Source organism: Sorex araneus, chromosome 8, assembly GCF_027595985.1.
Source record: "Sorex araneus isolate mSorAra2 chromosome 8, mSorAra2.pri, whole genome shotgun sequence".
In the NCBI taxonomy this organism is placed as follows: Eukaryota; Metazoa; Chordata; class Mammalia; order Eulipotyphla; family Soricidae; genus Sorex; species Sorex araneus.
The window spans coordinates 22,524,085-22,541,184 of NC_073309.1; the positions used below are offsets into that span (position 1 = coordinate 22,524,085).

Sequence of the window (17,100 nt, forward strand, 5' to 3'; positions counted from 1 at the left end):
GCTGGCTCTGCGCCTTAGTCGCAGCTCTGAAGGGTGTCCTGGGGAGGACAGGGATCGGACAGGAGGGCTTGAATGGTCACGGGGATCGGGGTGCACCTGGGGCAAAGGGGCAAACGTGGCAGAAATTGGAGGGTCAGGATTACCTGGGGGTGTTGCCGTTCCCGCCCCCAACCCAGACTACACAGTTGTAGGCCGACCTTCAAGGGCTCGCATTTCCTCACTGACGGAGGAGAACCTGGACAGACGGGTGACCCGTGGCCCCGAGTCCTGATCTGAACGGGGGCCCGTTCTGCTGTGGCTCGGGGGACAGTCGTGGCAGCTCAGGGGTGGTCTCGGCCCTCCTGGTGTGGCTCAGTCGCAGACAGAACCAGGCGTTCCTTCCTCCCTTTCATCTCTCCGCGAGGCCTGCGGGGCCGGTGCACACGGGGTTAAGGAAACCCGAGGTTTTTTCCCCTGACTCTGCACTGGTGGTTAAACGTGGAGCTGGTCGGAACCCTGCGCTGGGCGTCGTCGGCGCAGGGTCTGGACTTGATTGAGGGTGTTGCTGGTGCGGTCGCGGCCGAGTCCCCGGCTCAGCAGATCTGAGACGCGCCTGCCTGCCTGCATCCAACTTTCTCCGGCCCGGGGCCTGCTGGGCCCCCTGCAGGCAGCCCCCTTGTGTTTTTTTTTTTTTTTTTGGGTGCCTTGAAGATTGAGGCGGTGGGGGAAACCAAAGGAGTGAGTGACAAGTGGCTTCTGACACCCTCTTCCCTGGTCCACCCGAGTGCAGGATGTCCCAGAAGCAGCAGACGCAGGAATTCCCAGCCCCCTGGGGCCCGCCTGCCCTTCCTGTGGCTTGGCCGGGAATAGTATAACCTTTGCTCTGGCCCGGCCAGTGGAAACTTCCAGCTGCCACTGTCACGGCCCCACCACTGACCAGCCTGCTCGTGACTGTGGGCAGCTGTGGGAGGGCGGGGAATGTCCCTCGGCTGGAAAGCCTGCTCCCACACACACAGCCTTCCCGCCCGTCGCAAGGAGAAGCCGGCCAGAGGCGCCCTGCGACCAGCCAGGAACCGAACCCACGGGCGAGGCAGACGCGCCACCACTGAGCCACACCTCTGGGTTTCTCCTGCTGTTGTTGTTGTTGTTGTTATTTGAACTGTATACATGAAAGCATGGAAGATTCTAGAAATAATCCAGCACCACACTGGCTGCTTGCGGTGGAGCGTCTGCCGTGCGCCAGACGCCGTCTGGGAGCTGGCGAGGTTGTGGCTGCCCGGCCCTGCCGCAGCCCCTCACAGGGCCGGCTCTGGGCCTTCCTGCTTTCAGATGACAGTGAAGCTTCTAGAAGGGCTGGGCCCTGCCCACCTTCACACAGGCCCCAGGTGGGGGGGGGCAAGGGTGGAGGCGTGGGGGCCTGGCAGAGCCGGGGCACGCCTGGCCCTCTCCTACTCCAGACCCAGGGCAGCCTTTCCCACGCAGCCCTTGTCCCCGTGTGTTGAGTACGGCCACAGCCACGGAGACACACAAGCGCGTGCCATCTCCTCTCGGCTCCAGATTGCTTCCCTTGGCATTTGAGATCAGAACGCTGGGGGCCGGGGCGGTAGTACAGCGGGGAGGGCGCTTGCTTTGCACGCGGCCGACCCAGGTTCAATCCTGGGCATCCCAATATGGTCCCCCAAAAAAACACTGCCAGGAATGATCCCTGAGCACCAAGCCAGGAGTCACGTCTCAACATCGCCAGCTGTGCTCCCCTCCCTCCCCACTAAAGAACCGTAATAAGTTTAAGTAAATAAAATCAGAACGCTGAAGAGTTTTGCCCAGTGACAGACCTAATGCTGGAATGGTTGGAAGTAGAACATAGAGCGACCCCCGGCCCCCCAGTTCCCTTCTCCTCAACCCTCGCTGCTCGGCTCCCTTCATCCCTGCAGCCCCTGAGGGCGGGCCTCTCTCCCTGCCACCACCCCCACCCCCACCCCCCAGAGAGCCAGTCCAGCGCTTAGTCACAGATCTTCCTCCCCGAGGCCCGTTTCACTTCTCTCATCCTGTGTGAGCTGCGGGTACTTCTCCAGTGAGAGCGTGTCCCCCCTCCGGCCCTGCTCGGTGGCCGGTCACCCCTCCTGAGGTCTTTGCTCCTCTTCCAGGAGACGGGCGTGGGGGTGGGGGCTGTGCTCCTCCATAGCTCTGAGGTGGGGGGGTGGGGTGGGCCGGGTCCTGCCCCTCTCTGGTGGACCTTCCTCTTTGGCAGTGGGGCTGGTGGCCAGCGAGGGGGCCAGCGGACATCCTGGGACGCTATGTGTCCAGAGGGGCTGGACAGGCCTGTGGAGGCCACTGTGCCCTCAGGTCAGGCCCAGGAACCTTCCTCAGCCCCACCCTGGCTCCCTCCCGCCCCGGCCTCTGCAGCCCCCTTCACCGAGGACTCTGGTTCTGTCTTGGCAGCAGGCCCTGCGGGACAAGGGGTGCGAGAGCAAGAGTCAGGGGCCGAGAGAAGAGAAGGGCCCGAAGAGGCCGGTGCCCGCCGGCAGGCGGGACCGGGACGCCCCGGAAGCTGGTGGCGCCATGAATGTAGAGAAAACAGGTAACGGAGGGTCCCACGGCCGCCCCCGCCCAGGCGCCCAAGGGGGACTTTGTGGTGACCGAGCTGTCACCGCTGTGGTCCTGCTCCGGAGGGGGCGGAGAGACCCCCGCTGGTCCCCATTGCGGTGACGCCCTTCTGCTCTGATAAGAGGCTTTCAGGCCTGCGTGGGCCGGCTTGAATTTCCTGACTTTTTGTCTTTTCCCGCTGCCTGGCAGGGGTGACAGCCTCAAAGACGCCAGCGGCACCCCCTCGCCCCCCCCCCCCCCCCCCGCTACAGGAGACCCGTCCCTTGCCCTGTCCCCCAGCGCTGTGGGCCCCAGGCCCCGGCCCAGGGTCCCTCCCCGTCTCCCGGCCCACCCAGGAGGAGTTACCTAGGGTCCCATTCCCATACAAGGCCAGGCCCACTGGTTCTGGAAGATTCACCCGGCGGTGCTCAGGGCTGACTCCTGGCTCTGTGCTCAGGGATCACTGCTGGCAGGGCTCGGGGGACCATCTGGGGTGTCGGGGATTGAACCCAGGCCAGTCTCGAGCAAGACAAGCGCCCTCCTTGCTGTACTATCACTCCAGGCCCGTGGTTCTGGAACATGCTATGGGCCGTCTCTGTGGGGCTCCCCAGGGTGGGAACCTGAGCCCAGGCGTCACGGGAGAGACACGGTGGAGGACCCCAGGAGTGTGGGGGAGCAGTGGCTCCCTCCTTCCCGCCCTGTGTCTACTGGCCCTGGGGGGCTAGCCGGCTGCTCCCTCGCTGGGGCTGGCCTGGAGGCAGGAGGAAGGGGCTGTCCCAAAGGGCCTTGTCCACTGCCCCTGCGGCTCTCATGACGAAGAGGACAAAGGCCGGTTCCCTTAAGACTGAGGGCTGGCATGGCCAGCGGCCTGAGGGGCCCCTGGGTGCCCATCAGGGACCCCCGTGCTGCTCACTGTTAAACCTGCCCTGAAAACTGACCTCCTTGTCCCCACCTTCTCTGCTGACCTCTCCAGGCCACAGCGAGCTCTGTCCAGCGGTGCCTCACCGCGCTGACGTCAGCAAGAGCCCCGCAGGGCATGGGTGCTGAGGGCCTCCAGAACCTTCTGCAATATGAGCTGTGTCCCTGCTGGGCTGGAAGGGCTGTTCCTCAGCTCATTTTCAGCCCAGGAGCTCACACACACACGCACAAACAAGCACACACATGCATATATGCATCCACATGCACACACTTGCATGCACACACGTACTCACGTGTACTCATGCACACATACACACGCACATGCATGCACATACACACATGCACTCACATATGCACATGCATCCATACACATGCATGCGCATGCACACGCACACACATGCACACACATGGCACATGCACACACATGCACACACGTGCACTCACATGTACTCATGCACACATACACACATGCAGAAACATGCATTCATGTATGCACATACGCACATACACGCACATGCACAAGCATGCACATGCACACACACATACCCTCACACACACACATACCTATGAGTTTCTCATGGGTTCTAGGCCTCTTGCCCAAGATTATAGCTGAGCGAGGACCCGTGACCCATTTCACAGAGGAAAACCCTGAGGGGCCCCTCCCACACGTCTGGGTGCGAGAGCCAGCTCCTGGGCATGGAGCCTGGACGGTTCTTAGCACAGCGTGGCTGTCTGCAGAGGGCCACTCGGCTGGTCACCTGGCAGGCCCCCGCCTGACCCCAGCGGTTCCAGAGCAAAGAGCAGCAGCATGTCAGGTCATGCACACAGCCACACGCTAGCCTGCAGGGACACGGCTCGGCCCTGCAGAGGGGCTGGTCAGCCCGTGTGGGTGGGTCGGGACCCGGCACCTTGCCGTCCGTCCGGGAGCCCACTGCCCCCACCACTCCGACTCGCGGCCCGGCCCCCTCCACCACTGTCTCCTGGCGCCTGGGGCTGGCTGGGGTGCAGCTGCCCGCAGAGTCCAGATGCCCTCCAGGCCTCACCCGCATGGGGCCCCACGGCAGAGCGGAGGAGACCCCGGTCAGCAGAGGCCACTCGGACATCTGGCTTGGCCAGGACCCGGATTGGGCGGCCTGGGCAGAGCGAAGGCCCTTCCTGGGCACCCTCCTCCCCTCCCCAGCCCCACTCCTGACCGCCTCATCCTCAGAGACCCCCAGGGTGCTCACCCATGAGCATCCCAGGCCCACTAGCAGGGCGCAGGCCTTGAGTCTGGGTCTTTGTCCATGAGCCGTCCGCCTGCCTCTGGCCTGCTCCTGGTGACAGGACAATGGGGCAGAGGAGGACACTGGTGACGCCTCGCCCCTTCCTCCTGCCATACCACCCCCGTCCCCGGCTCTTCCGCCCAGGGCAGGCCTCACGGCTCCCGCCGAGCTCTCTCTGTCGCCGCATCCCTGCCCACTGTCCCTTTGCACACGCACGTGCTCCCTGGGCTCCTTCTCGTGTGCAGCGGGGAGCAGGCCGGGACCCCCATCCTTTCCTCCGGACTCCAAGAGGGTCTGAGGAAGAGAGAGACTGAAGTCCCCTCGGGCCGGGGAGAGCCTAGGGGTTAAGGCGCAAGCCTTGTGGACGGCCGACCCCAGTCTGATTTAAACCCTGGCACCCCATGGTCTTCGGAGCTCTGCCAGCTGCAGCCCGGGGGCCCCAGGAGCACCCCAGGGTGTGGCCCTGGTAGAGGGGGGGGCACCCAGCACCGGCCTGGTTGGCTGAGAATTGCTGGACGGGGTTCCAGGTGCCCCTGAGAACTGCTTGGGAGCCCCTGTCCCTCAAAAAGGTGAGGGGGCCTTCTGTTCCCCTAAGGAGCGTCTTCCGACTCCCCCTGTCAGCTCGGGGGTCTCTCCCGTCCTAGGTCCCCGGGTGCGTGCAGCTTGGAGGACAGATCCGGCCTCTCCCCGTCCCCAGATAACCCCCCCCCACACACACACCCCAAGTGGCTTCCTCCGAGGCAGGCCCTGGAGGCTCCCAGCTCGCCCCTGGCCCCGCCACCCAGGGCGGGAACGCGGCTGCCCCCTGACCGGCCACCCCTTTGCCCACAGGTGGGAGGCTCTTTGGCAGCGGGCGGTGCGCCAGCCTGTCGGGGTCACCGCGTGCAGCCCCCGTGGTGCACAGGATGGTGGAGGCCATGGCCCAGCTGCAGGAGGAGAAGGCCCGGCTGCAGGACGAGCTGGCAGCCCTCCGGGACACTGACCAGCAGGCCACAGCCACCCAGCTGCAGAGCCAGGTACCGGGGTGGGGGGCTCCACAGGCCACCGGGCCCCCGGCAGGGAGAGGTGGCCCCCGCCCTCACCCCGCCCTGTCACTTAGCTCGAGTGACCTAGAGGGGGGTGGGTAGGAGTCGGGGGGCCGGTCAGTGCCGTGCTCTCTGCTCTGAGGTAGGTGCTGGGGCCCAGGTAGACTGACCCCTTCGTAGAGGCCACCACTCCCCTCCCGGAGCGAGTGAAGGGGGAGTTCATGCCCCTCATGGCCACGAGGACACGTGAGGGCCTATTTGAGGCTGAGCCCCCCGGCCTGGCCTTGCAGGGTCCCCTCCCTCCACGCTGGGCTCAGTGTCGGTCTCTCCCCTGGGTCTGCCCCACCTGAAGGCCCCCATGTGGGATCTGGGCCTCGGACACCGCCCGGAGCCTGCCCGGTGCATGGGTCTCCCGCTCTGGGGAGCCTCCGGCTTAGACACTGTGTCACTCCCTGTGATGCTCAGGGGAACTGTGTGGTCTCGGGGATGGAGCCCAGGCCCGCGGTGTGCAAAGCCAGCACCAGCCCGCTGCACTGCTCCCCTGCCCAAAGGGGGCTCCCTTCTGTCAGCCAAAGCTCCGCCTCTGAGAGGGGCAGGTGAAAGTGCTCAGCCTTGGCCTTGGTGGCTCTGCTGCACCCCTCCCCCCTGCCGCCATCCTACCGCCCCCCTCCCCTATGAGTCCCCTTGCTGGTCCTTGCTGGTCCCTGAACCTTCTGGCTATTGAGATGTTCCCCAAGTGTGTCCATGGGGCTGAGCCCAAAGCTCTCCCCCACCTCCCACCCCATCCCGGCGAGCACAGCCCTGAGTGGGTGTCTCGAGGGTCGGACCTCACTCTGGCCTCACTCCGGGCTGGGGGACCTGGGGCTGGCCAGTGGCCCCACTGCACCTCGCCGCACCTAGCTGAGTCCTGTAGGAGGGACGCGGTGACCATCTCTGAGTGGGGTCCGTGTTTAGGTCTGGGCTCCTGGAGCAGTGCCCCGTGCCCGGCTGGGGGTCTCAGAGCAGAGCCTCCATCCTGGGGTCTTCCCGGGAGCAGACCGGACACAGGGCGCGGTGCCTCTCCAGGGGTCAGCCTCACCCGCCAGTCTGGTCTTGGGCGCCCCCCCCCCACTCTGTGGGATGTACCCGCCTCCCTCCCGGAGGGGCTCTGCTGCTTCTGGGACGGAGCATGGCCGAGCCATGAGGGGGGAGGGTCGAGGAGGGAGCTCGGGGCGGGGGCACCCCTGCACCGTCCGAAACAACAGGGGTCCCTCAGTCTGCTGCGGGGCGATGTTTATCGGAGGCACCAACAACGTCTTTAGACATGAAGCGATTTTGGCTGGCTGGGGGGCAGTGTGGGGCCCTGTGACTGCGCTGCAGGGACGGTGACACGACTCTCCGTGACACTTACAGCCTCTGGATTCCGAGGGTCCGGCAGTGAGCCCCCCGCCGCTCCCAGGCAGCCCCGGGCACGTCTTCTGGGTCCTTGGTCAAGTTAGTGGCTCAGGGCCAGCGATGTCTCGGGTTCGAGCGCTCTCGCCTTGCGTGTGCTGGCCCGGGTCTGATCCCCGGCACCCCAGCTGGTCCCCCTGCACCGCTGGGCGTGATCCCTGAGCACAGAGCCAGGAGTCGCCTCTGCGCACAGCCTGGTGTGCCCACTCTCCCCCGCCCACCTCCTCCGTTGAGGCCGACCTGCTCCTTCCCAGGCGGGGGCCGTTCCTCTCCGTGCGGGGGTTCGCTGTTCCCGGGTGTCAGGCCCCGGGGTTGGGGGGCTGAGGACCCGTGTTCACCCGCCGCCTGGCCTCCCCGTGTGGCACCAGGCAGATGGGAGGACTCTGGGGTAGGGAGGACGGGGACCCGGGTGGGCAGAGCCAGGCAGGCCTGTCTCAGGGGCCGGGCAGCCGGGAGGGGCCACACAGGGGCTGCCCGCTGGGACCTGGCCAGCTCGCCCCAGTGCTCATCCTCACGGGGACGGGCTCGAGGAGCTGGTGGTGGCCGGCGGCAGGGACGGGGCAGGGGCAGGGGCAGTTTGCGTGGAGCCCGGAGCTGACCGCCGCTGAGCTTCCCCGAGGGAGGGACGCGGGGGTGTGCCCGCTCGGCAGGTGGACCCCGGCTCCCGAGACCCCGGGCAGCCCCCAGACGCGGCCCTCTGACTGGAGAGGGGAGGAGGGGGCGTCCCGCTGGCCCGGGAACCCAGTCCTGGACTCCACACGCAGCACGTCAGGGGCCCCTCCCGACTCTGCGCCCGCTGCCCTGGGCTGTTCTGGGCGGGGAGGGGGTTCAGCTCAGCTGAGGGGGGTCTCCCAGACTCAGAGGCCCTGCTCCTGTCTGCCCCCCTCCCCTCTGCCCTGCCCTGCCCTCTCCCCCCACTCCCACTCCTGTTCACCCCCCACTCCTGTCCACTCCCCCGCTACTGTCCACTCCCCAGCCACTCTCCTGTCCACCCCCACTCCTGTCCATTCCCCCGCTACTGTCCACTCCCCCTACTGTCCACTCCCCCCTACTGTCCACTACCTGCACTGTCCAGTGCCTTCCCGCCCCCCTCCCTGCTCCTCTTCATTCCTCCAAGAGCTCTGAGCCTGTCTCCCATTCTGGCTGTTGGAGCCGCCACACTTCTGGTCCCTTTTTCCAGAACCTTCCCCCAGAGCCCTCCCCAGGACAGCCCTCCCGGTGGGGCCAGGGTCCCGCTCCCCCCTGGCAGCACCTCTCCTTTGAGTCCCTCAGCAGCTCCCGCATCCCGCACCCGCGTCCCGCCCACCCCTCGCTCTGGGCCGTCAGAGCCCGACGCCCCTGGCTAAAGGGGTCTCAGAGGGCCCCTCCGCAGCCCCTATGCCGTTCCCCTGGCCTGACTCCCTCTCGGTGCCTGCGTGGGGGCACCCCTTTGAGATTCCCAGCTGGGGGCCCGGAGCAGCCCAGGGCTCTGTTGGCCTCCCAGAGTGCAGCTGGCCACGCGCAGGGGCTCAGTGGAGACCCCTGCCCACCGCACCCCCCCTGCCACCCGGGAGCCAGGTCAGCACCCCCGGCCCCGTCTGAGGAGGCAAGGGGGGCCTTCTGGGGGTGGCTGCTGCGTGAGGAAGGTGGGGATGTGGCAGACTCCCCCCCCTCCTTCCCTCTGCCCCAGGTCAGAGTGCGAGGACCAGGCGAGGAAGGCATGTTGTCTGGGACTTAGGACCACGGGGCATGGAGGGCCGGAGAGACGGTACAGTGGGTGGTGTGGGGGGGGTACACTTGCCTCGCCCTCAGCTGGCCCACGTTCAGTCCCCGGCATCCCATAGGGTCCCCTGACCCGGCCAGGAGTGGTCCCTGAGCACTGCCGGGTGTGACCCCCCACACCAACAGCAAAATGAGTGACCAGCCGCCTCTGGACCCACGGGTGCTCCTCACCCCAGCCCGGCGCACGGGCTGGCCGCGTCGGCTGGGAAGGGAGGTGCTGGGGGAGGTGGCCGCAGAGGCAGGCCTGCGGGTCATGCTGCCCAGAGTCCGGCGGCAGCGTCTCACCCGAGGACGTGGGGAGACTTACACACGCCCCTCAGGACCCCTGGAGGCACTGGGGGGACCCTCCCTCACGCTGTCCCCAGGGAGACCCCCGGGGCTTCTGCTGGGATGCAGCAAGGCCAGTGCCCTGCACTGTCTCTCCCGGGACCCTGGGCATCCAGACCCGCCCTCCCCAAGCCCCCACCCTGCCAGCCCCCGAGTGAACACCATGTGCTCTGCCCCCTGGCCCGGGTGAGGCGTGCTCAGTGCGGGGCGCCCCAAGCTCTGCGGCCCCACTCGGTGCTCTCCGTTGTTTCTCTTTTCTGTTTTACTTATTCCGGTTTGGGGGCCACACCCGGCAGGGCTCAGGGCTTCCTCCTGGCTCTGCACTCGGGGATCATTCCTGGCAGGGCTTGGGGTGCCAGACGGGGTGCCAGGGATCGAGCCCAGGTCGGCTACGTGTAAGGCAGACACCCCTCCCCATGCCATGCTAGCCTCCGACTCCTCCGTTACTTCTTGGTCACTGTCGTGTTGTGGCGGTGGCCACGGTGGCACCCTCATCTGGCTCTGGTGCTCACCCCGGCACTCCCCAGTTGTGCACCCCTTTCGTGGTTGGGTTTGCACGTGGGGCAGGGGGGCCAGGGGTGTCGCACTTGAGGCATGGATGGCGTCAGGGGTGCTCAGGCTTTCCCGGCCGCAGCGTGGGCACAGCCTGTGGCGGACACTCAGCGGGAGTGGCACCTTGGGGTGCTGGCACCCACCTGGCTGTGGGGTGGCATAGGAGAGCCGCAGGCGCAGGGGTACCAGGGACCTGAATTCGGGACCATGTAAGGCAGGTGGCCCCGTCTCCTCCACGCCGCGGGGACATTTCTTGAGAACTTCCTGGCTGACGTGACGCCTTGGGGCTGCAGTCAACAGCACGGGCCACTGTTCCGGGGTCTGCTTTTAGGGATGGGCTCCGGCCGAGCCCCCTTCCCTTGCTCCCAGCCGGGACCAAGCCAGCGGGAGTGGACCCGTGTCCCTGAGCTCAGCACAGGCGGCAGAAGGGGCGAGGGACTGAGCAAGGACAAGTCCAGTTTGCCGGTACCAGGGGCCTGAAACCAGGGGCCCCTTCAGCAGCGACAAAGAACAGAAATAACAGAACAGGCGTGGGTCTGTGCTTGCGTTGAACCGGCTGCCCCCCGCCCCTCGTGGGCCTCTCGACTCCCCCAGCGCCCTTGGCCCTGGCGGGGCCCAGCGGGAACGGGTGTGGACGGATGTCAGGTTGGGATGGAGCGGGCTGGGGTGGGAGGGTCACGGGCTGGCTCTGTGCCCGCAGGTGGAGAGCCTGAAGGAGAAGCTCATCAGCCAGGCGCAGGAAGTCAGCCGGCTGCGGTCCGAGCTGGTGAGCGAGCGAGCGGCCAGGGTGTGCATCCCGGGGGGGCGGGGGGCGGCCGCTGTCCAGCAGGGAAACGCTTCCGGGCCCGGCCCACGGGAGGCCGTGTGACCCTCCCTCTCCTGCTCGCCGGCTGACGGCTGACGTAGAGCGGGAGTGTGAACCCTGTGGATAAATAGGACTTTTCTTGTCACCTTCACACCCAGGAAATAGACGGCGAGGGCGGGCGCCCGGGAGCCGGTCCCCTGCCCCCCTCCCCTCCCGGGCCTCTGCTCCCGCCTGCTTCCCCTCATCGGCCCGCTCGCCCTCCGCCCCTGCCCTCCTCTCTCCCCTCGCACCCCGGCAGCCTGTGCTCCGTGCGCCCCCTCTCTCCCCTGGCCCCCGGCCCACCCCCGATGCCAGCTCTGGGCCCCGGCTCTCCCCAGGGCGGCACCGACTTGGAGAAGCACCGGGACCTGCTGATGGTGGAGAACGAGCGGCTGAGGCAGGACATGCGGCGCTGCGAGGCGGAGCTGCAGGAGCTGCGGGCCAGGCCGGGGGCGCCCTGCGCCAGTGGCTGCGAGCACAGCCAGGTGAGCCCAGCCCTGGGCGGGGAGCGGGAGGGCGCGGTGTCCTGTGGGGCAGGGGCTCCCCGCCACCCAGCTCCTCACGGGGCCCCTCGGCAGCCCGCCTGACCCCGGCCCCCGCCGGCAGGAGAGCGCCCAGCTCCGGGAGCAGCTGAGCCAGCTGCAGCTGGAGGTGACGGAGAACAAGGGCATGGTGTCGGAGCTGAACCTGGAGGTGCAGCAGAAGACGGACCGGCTGGCCGAGGTGGAGCTGCGGCTCAAGGACTGCCTGGCCGAGAAGGCGCAGGAGGAGGAGCGGCTCAGCCGCCGCCTGCGAGACAGCCACGAGACCATCGCCAGCCTGCGGGCGCAGTCGCCGCCCATCAAGGTGAGCCCCGCGCCCTCATCCTCGCCCTTCCCACCTCTCCGGGACTCCGGCCTCTCGGCGAACGCCTGCAGGTGGGAGATTCCAGGGACCAGCAGAGCACTTGGGGGGCAGCTGGAGCGAGGCCCGAGCTCAGTCCCTGGCACCACTCGTTCCCACACCGCCAGGTGGCCCAGGACGGGGCCCAGGCAGCCGCAGGTTCACCAGCCCCAGACGGAACCCTCCGGGCCACACCCGCAGCCCAGACCAAGTGTCACCAGGAGTGCCCTCAGGGTACTGGGGAGACCCCTGTGAAAACGGACTCACACACGCGTGTACATATACTGTATATACAGGACAGACATACATGCCTGTGTCCTATCGGAGAAGGTCCCAGGAGCCCTTGCATCATTCTGGAGGGCAGGGACCTTGCGGGGAGTGTTAGTTTTTTTGTTTTTTTGTGGGTCCCCACACCCAGCGATGCTCGGGGCTGACTCCTGGCGGGGCTTGGGGGGCACAATATGGAATGCCGGGGATCGAACCTGGGTCGGCTGCGTGCGAGGCGAGTGCCCTGCCTGCTGGGCTCTCGCTCCTTCCAGCTGCACCTCCTAGTTTTCCTCTATGCACTCCTGGGTGGGGGGGAGGGTGTCCCCTCAGGGCCCCGGGGTGTGGCCCAGGCCTCCCTTGACGCCACCGCCTCCACGCACCGTCTCCCCCGCCCTCTCAGTACGTCATCAAGACGGTGGAGGTGGAGTCCCCCAAGACCAAGCAGGCGCTGAGCGAGTCGCAGGCCCGGACCCAGCAGCTGCAGGAGCAGGTGTGCATGCAGCGGCAGGTGCTGAAGGAGATGGAGCAGCAGCTGCAGGCCTCGCACCAGCTGACCACGCAGCTCCGGGCGCAGGTGTGCGGGGGCAGAGGCCGGCCGGCCGGCCCGGGGGCTGCAGTGGGTTTTGTCTAAGTCTCTGCTCATTGGAGATGTTCTGGTCCCAGAACTCACCTGACGAGGTGGGGGGCCCAGGGCCATCATCTAGGGCCCCCCCCAACCCGGGGCCACCATGCTTCCCCCTTGCTCTGGGGCTCCAGCACTGGGTGTGTGCAGGGGTGCAGGTGGGCAGGGAAGGCGTCGCCTCAGACCTCACCGCCCTCCCAGACCTCGTGCGTGTGTTGGCATATGTGGCCGGGGCGGGGGTGGGGGGAAACGCCCCGCCCTCCCTCCCTCCTGCTCCCCGAGCACTGAGCGCCCGGTCCCGGCCCAGATCGCCATGTATGAGTCGGAGCTGGAGCGGGCGCACGGGCAGATGCTCGAGGAGCTGCAGTCGCTGGAGGAGGACAAGAACCGGGCGGTGGAGGAGGCCTTCGCCCGCGCCCAGGTGGAGATGAAGGCCGTGCACGAGAACCTGGCAGGTGAGCCAGCGGGCCGGGCGGGCCCCACCACCGCCCACCGCCCCGCGCCCGTCCGACCCCTGAGCCCCCCGCGCCCCTCTCCTGCCCCCGCAGGCGTCAGGACCAACCTGCTGACGCTGCAGCCGGCCCTGCGGACCCTCACCCACGACTACAACGGGCTCAAGCGGCAGGTGCGCGGCTTCCCGCTGCTGCTGCAGGAGGCGCTGCAGAGCGTCAAGGCCGAGGTGCGTGCGGGGGGCCAGGGCCCCTCCCCGAGGCAGATGCAGCCCCCCAGGACCACAGGGTCCCTCGCGTGCACGAGAGGCACAGCCGTCGCACCGCTTGAAAGACGGCTGGGCCAGGGAGCAGGCAGGAGCTAGGTGTGCGTCTCGCCCGCCTGCTGCCGTCTCAGACAGGCTCCGGGGGCCCTGGGCCTCTGGGTTCCACGGGGCCTTCCCCGTGTGTGCGTGTGCGATGGGCGGACAGCCGGCCTCCGCCGAGAGCCTCCTGCGTGCACAGCCTTTTATAGCCTCAGTGCCTCGAGTGCCTGGAGACAGGACTCTGCAGGGGACAGGCACAGAGGGAGAGAGACGGGTTCTGGGGTCCGAGAGAGAGCACAGCTGGGAGGGTGCTGGCCTTGCTGGCAGACAACCCGGGTTCGATCCTGAGCACCAGCAGGAGTGATTGCTGAGTACAGAGCCGGGTGTAATAAGCCCTGAGTATCGCCAGTGTGGCCCGAAAACAAAAACAAAAAACAAAACAAACAGTTCTGCTTTTTTTTTTAAAAAAAAAAAACTTCTTGGATTGGAGCGATAGCACAGTGGGTAGGGCGTTTGCCTTGCACGCGGCCGACCCAGTTTCGATTCCTCTGTCCCTCTCGGAGAGCCTGGCAAGCTACCGAGAATATCCCGCCCACACGGCAGAGCCTGGCAAGCTTCCCGTGGTGTAGTTGATATGCCAAAAACAGTAACAACAAGTCTCACAATGGAGACGTTTCTGGTGCCAGCTCAAGCAAATCGATGAACGATGGGACAACAGTGCCACAGTGCTACTTCTTGGGTCACACCTGGCGATGCACAGGGATTATCGGGGAACCATATGGGATGTTGGGAATCGAACCTGGGTCAGCCACGTGCAAGGCAAATACTCTACCCGCTGTACTATTGCTCCGACCCCAGTTCTGCTTTCTCAAGTCTGTCCGTATGGGGCAAGTAGGGGCTGCAGAGGTAGTACAGTGGGCAGAGCACGTGGCCAACCCGGCTTCTATCCCCAACACCACAGCTGGTCCCTGAGCACCACAGAGCCAGGAGTAAGCCAGTCGCCCAGGGGCCTGGTAGCACGTTCCAGCTGCAGCGGGACAGAGAGGGAAAGGGAAAGGCCCCTCTCTGCACCCCCGCCATGCTGCTCCCTAGAAGCCGCTGATCCGGGCATTTCTGTCCCCCGTCCCTTGGGCATTCTGAGCGTCTCTGCGTGCGCCCTTGCACAGCAAAGGGGACCCTGTGGTTTTCACCCACGTCACATGACTCGTGTTCTCCACTGAGGCTGACAGAGAGCCGGTTACCTTGGGGGGGGGGGGGTGACGTGGGTACAGCTGGGCAGTGGTTAGTGCTGGGCTCTGACCTCGGGCCCTGGCAGGACGGCTCCTGGGGGCTCACTTCCTCCCTCTGTGAAGCACAGCCCCGGAGCAGCCCCCGACCCCCGCGGAGGGGGCCATGAGCAACCCCCGGCCTGGGTGGAGGTGGAGGTGGGGACCGGCTGGCCGCAGCCCCTGCCTGCGTCCCCTGCAGATCGGCCAGGCCATCGAGGAGGTCAATAGCCACAACCAGGAGCTGCTGCGCAAGTACCGCCGCGAGCTGCAGCTGCGGAAGAAGTGCCACAACGAGCTGGTGCGGCTGAAGGGTGGGTGCTGAGCCGCCTCTCAGGCTGCCGCTGGCCGGGGAACTGGCCACCGTGGACCTGTGCGTTCCGTCTAGAGCCGTGGCAGGCCTGGGGGCGTGGGGGACTCATCAGGCGAAGGGGCAGCGCAGGGGCTGTTCCCAGGATGGGGGAGAGCGGACACGCTCCTCAGCCGCCCAGGGAGCCCCGGCAGGGCCCACAGCAGGTGGGGGGCGGGTGCTCCGGGAGCCTCTGGTTTCAGCAGCCACTGGGGGCGTCCTGGAGCCTGAGCCAGGGGATAGAGCAGCGGTGATGAGGAGCCTGAGGAGAGAAGGTGATGAGGAGCGTGAGGAGAGAAGGTGAGGGACGTGAGGAGAGAAGGTGAGGGACTGTGGGGAGAGACGTGAGGAGAGAAGTGAGGGATGTGAGGAGAGAAGGGAGGGACGTGAGGAGAGAAGGGAGGGACGTGAGGAGAGAAGGGAGGGATGTGAGGAGAGAAGGGAGGGATGTGAGGAGAGAAGGGAGGGATGTGAGGAGAGAAGGGAGGAGAGGTGAGGGACAGTGAGAAGGGACATGAGAGAAGGTGAGGGATGAGAGGAGAGAAAGTGAAGGACATAAGGAGAGAAGGTGAGAGACATGAGGAGAGAAAGTGAGGGATAGTGAGGAGGGACGTGAGGAGATGAAGACGGACGGTGTCGCCCTGCTGGCAGAGGGCGGCAGTTTTCTCTGCATCTTCGCCATCCTGCCAGAGAGCTTGACACGTGGGTGGGGGTCATGACTCCCCTAGGCTACCCCGCAGTCTCTGCCCGTTCAGTGCCACCGACCTGTCCTCCGCCTGCCGTCTGGCTCTGCCGCCCTCCTCAGTCCTGCTTCCTGGCAGGGCGTCCGGGGCCCTGAGAGAATGTCAGAACCCCGACTTTCTGGCCTGAGCCCCTCATGGTGGGGACGAGGAAATGGGAACTGGAGACGTGAGGGGGGAGCATCTCAGTTCCTGCCTTTCTTCCCCGTCCCCAAGGCAGAACTTCCTCTTGCGCAGCCCCGAGGGCGAGTGGCTGGGAGTAGCAGCGAGGGGTGGGGGGGGAGGGAGGGGGGGTACCCACTTTGCCCCGGGGCGGTGGGGGGGGCTCCGACACCCACGGGGCATCCGATCTTGACCCCATCTCTGCCCCACCGCGCCCAGGCAACATCCGGGTGATTGCTCGTGTCCGGCCGGTCACTAAAGAGGACGGGGAAGGACCGGAGGCCACCAATGCCGTGACCTTCGACCCGGATGACGACTCCATCCTCCACCTGCTGCACAAAGGGAAGCCGGTGTCCTTCGAGCTGGACAAGGTGTTCTCCCCGCGGGCCTCGCAGCAGGACGTGAGTGCCGCCCTGCACGGGCTGGGAGGGGAACCGAGAGACGGGCCAGAGTGGGCAGAAGCGCGGGGGGAGAAGCCTGGCGGCCTGGTCCCTCCCTGCTTCCTCTGGGCGTGAGAGGGGGTGGGGAGCTGAGGCGGAGGCCTTGGGCGGGGCGTGCACGCGGCAGCCCCCGGACCCCCACACTGCAGATGGCCCCCAGCACCACCAGGACTCCCCCCAAACACTGTAGAAACCGTGGAGAGTGGTCCTAGGACCTAGTAAAAAGACAAGGGCCAGGGCCAGAGTCACAGGACAACAGGTGGGGGACTTGCCTTACACGCGGCGTGCCGGGTTCCACCCCAGCATCCCCTACGGGTCCCTGAGCACGGCCAGGTGTGGCCCCCAAACAGAAAAGTCAAGTGCACTTTTTTTTTTTTTTTTTTTTTTTTGCTTTTTGGGTCACACCCAGCAATGCACAGGGGTCATGCACTCAGGAATTACTCCTGGTGGTGCTCGGGGGACCATATGGGATACTGGGAATTGAACCCGGGTGGGCCGCGTGCAAGGCAAATGCCCTCCCCGCTGTGCTATCGCTCCAGCCCCCCAAATCAAGTGCCTTAAAAGCCTGGGAGAGATTCTTCTAGCACCCACGAGGCTCCTCCCACCCATCACCGCCTCACCTGCCCGAAGGACTCCGCCTACCCGCATGCCCCACCCACTTGGGGATCCCCCCGCAAGCCCCGCCTCTGCCCCGCCCACCACAGTAGAATCACTGGCCCTCGGTTTGCAGGTGGCCACCAGCTGCCACCGATGCCCGGTTCCCTGAGACGGAATTCTAAGTCCGCCCCACGCCCCACGCAAGCTGCTTGCCATAGTAACGCGTGTGGCCGTGTCGCGGCAGACGGGGGGAGTGGCGGTGTAAGAGGCGGGGCTGGAGCTGGCAGGGGATGGGGGGGCCCAGACAGCCCCTCACCCTCCTCCCCGTGCACCCGCCCCA

The 17,100-nt window shown here is 66.3% G+C and overlaps 1 protein-coding gene across 5 annotated transcripts in view; it reads left to right on the forward strand.

Moving 5' to 3' along the window:
• The window catches only part of KIFC3 (kinesin family member C3), a 30,981-nt gene that overhangs the window by 9,306 nt on the left and 4,575 nt on the right, over window positions 1-17,100 (forward strand). For 2 of the 5 annotated variants that reach the window (XM_055145171.1, XM_055145169.1), the window contains exons 4-13: window positions 2,419-2,557; window positions 5,574-5,758; window positions 10,539-10,604; window positions 11,021-11,167; window positions 11,289-11,528; window positions 12,232-12,405; window positions 12,761-12,908; window positions 13,002-13,132; window positions 14,675-14,786; window positions 15,943-16,124. In XM_055145171.1, the coding sequence (XP_055001146.1) occupies window positions 2,419-2,557; window positions 5,574-5,758; window positions 10,539-10,604; window positions 11,021-11,167; window positions 11,289-11,528; window positions 12,232-12,405; window positions 12,761-12,908; window positions 13,002-13,132; window positions 14,675-14,786; window positions 15,943-16,124 (1,524 nt within the window). The remainder of the gene's footprint in view (window positions 1-2,418; window positions 2,558-5,573; window positions 5,759-10,538; window positions 10,605-11,020; window positions 11,168-11,288; window positions 11,529-12,231; window positions 12,406-12,760; window positions 12,909-13,001; window positions 13,133-14,674; window positions 14,787-15,942; window positions 16,125-17,100) is intronic. The other 3 variants (XM_055145170.1, XM_004600639.2, XM_055145172.1) reach the window with 3 other exon arrangements.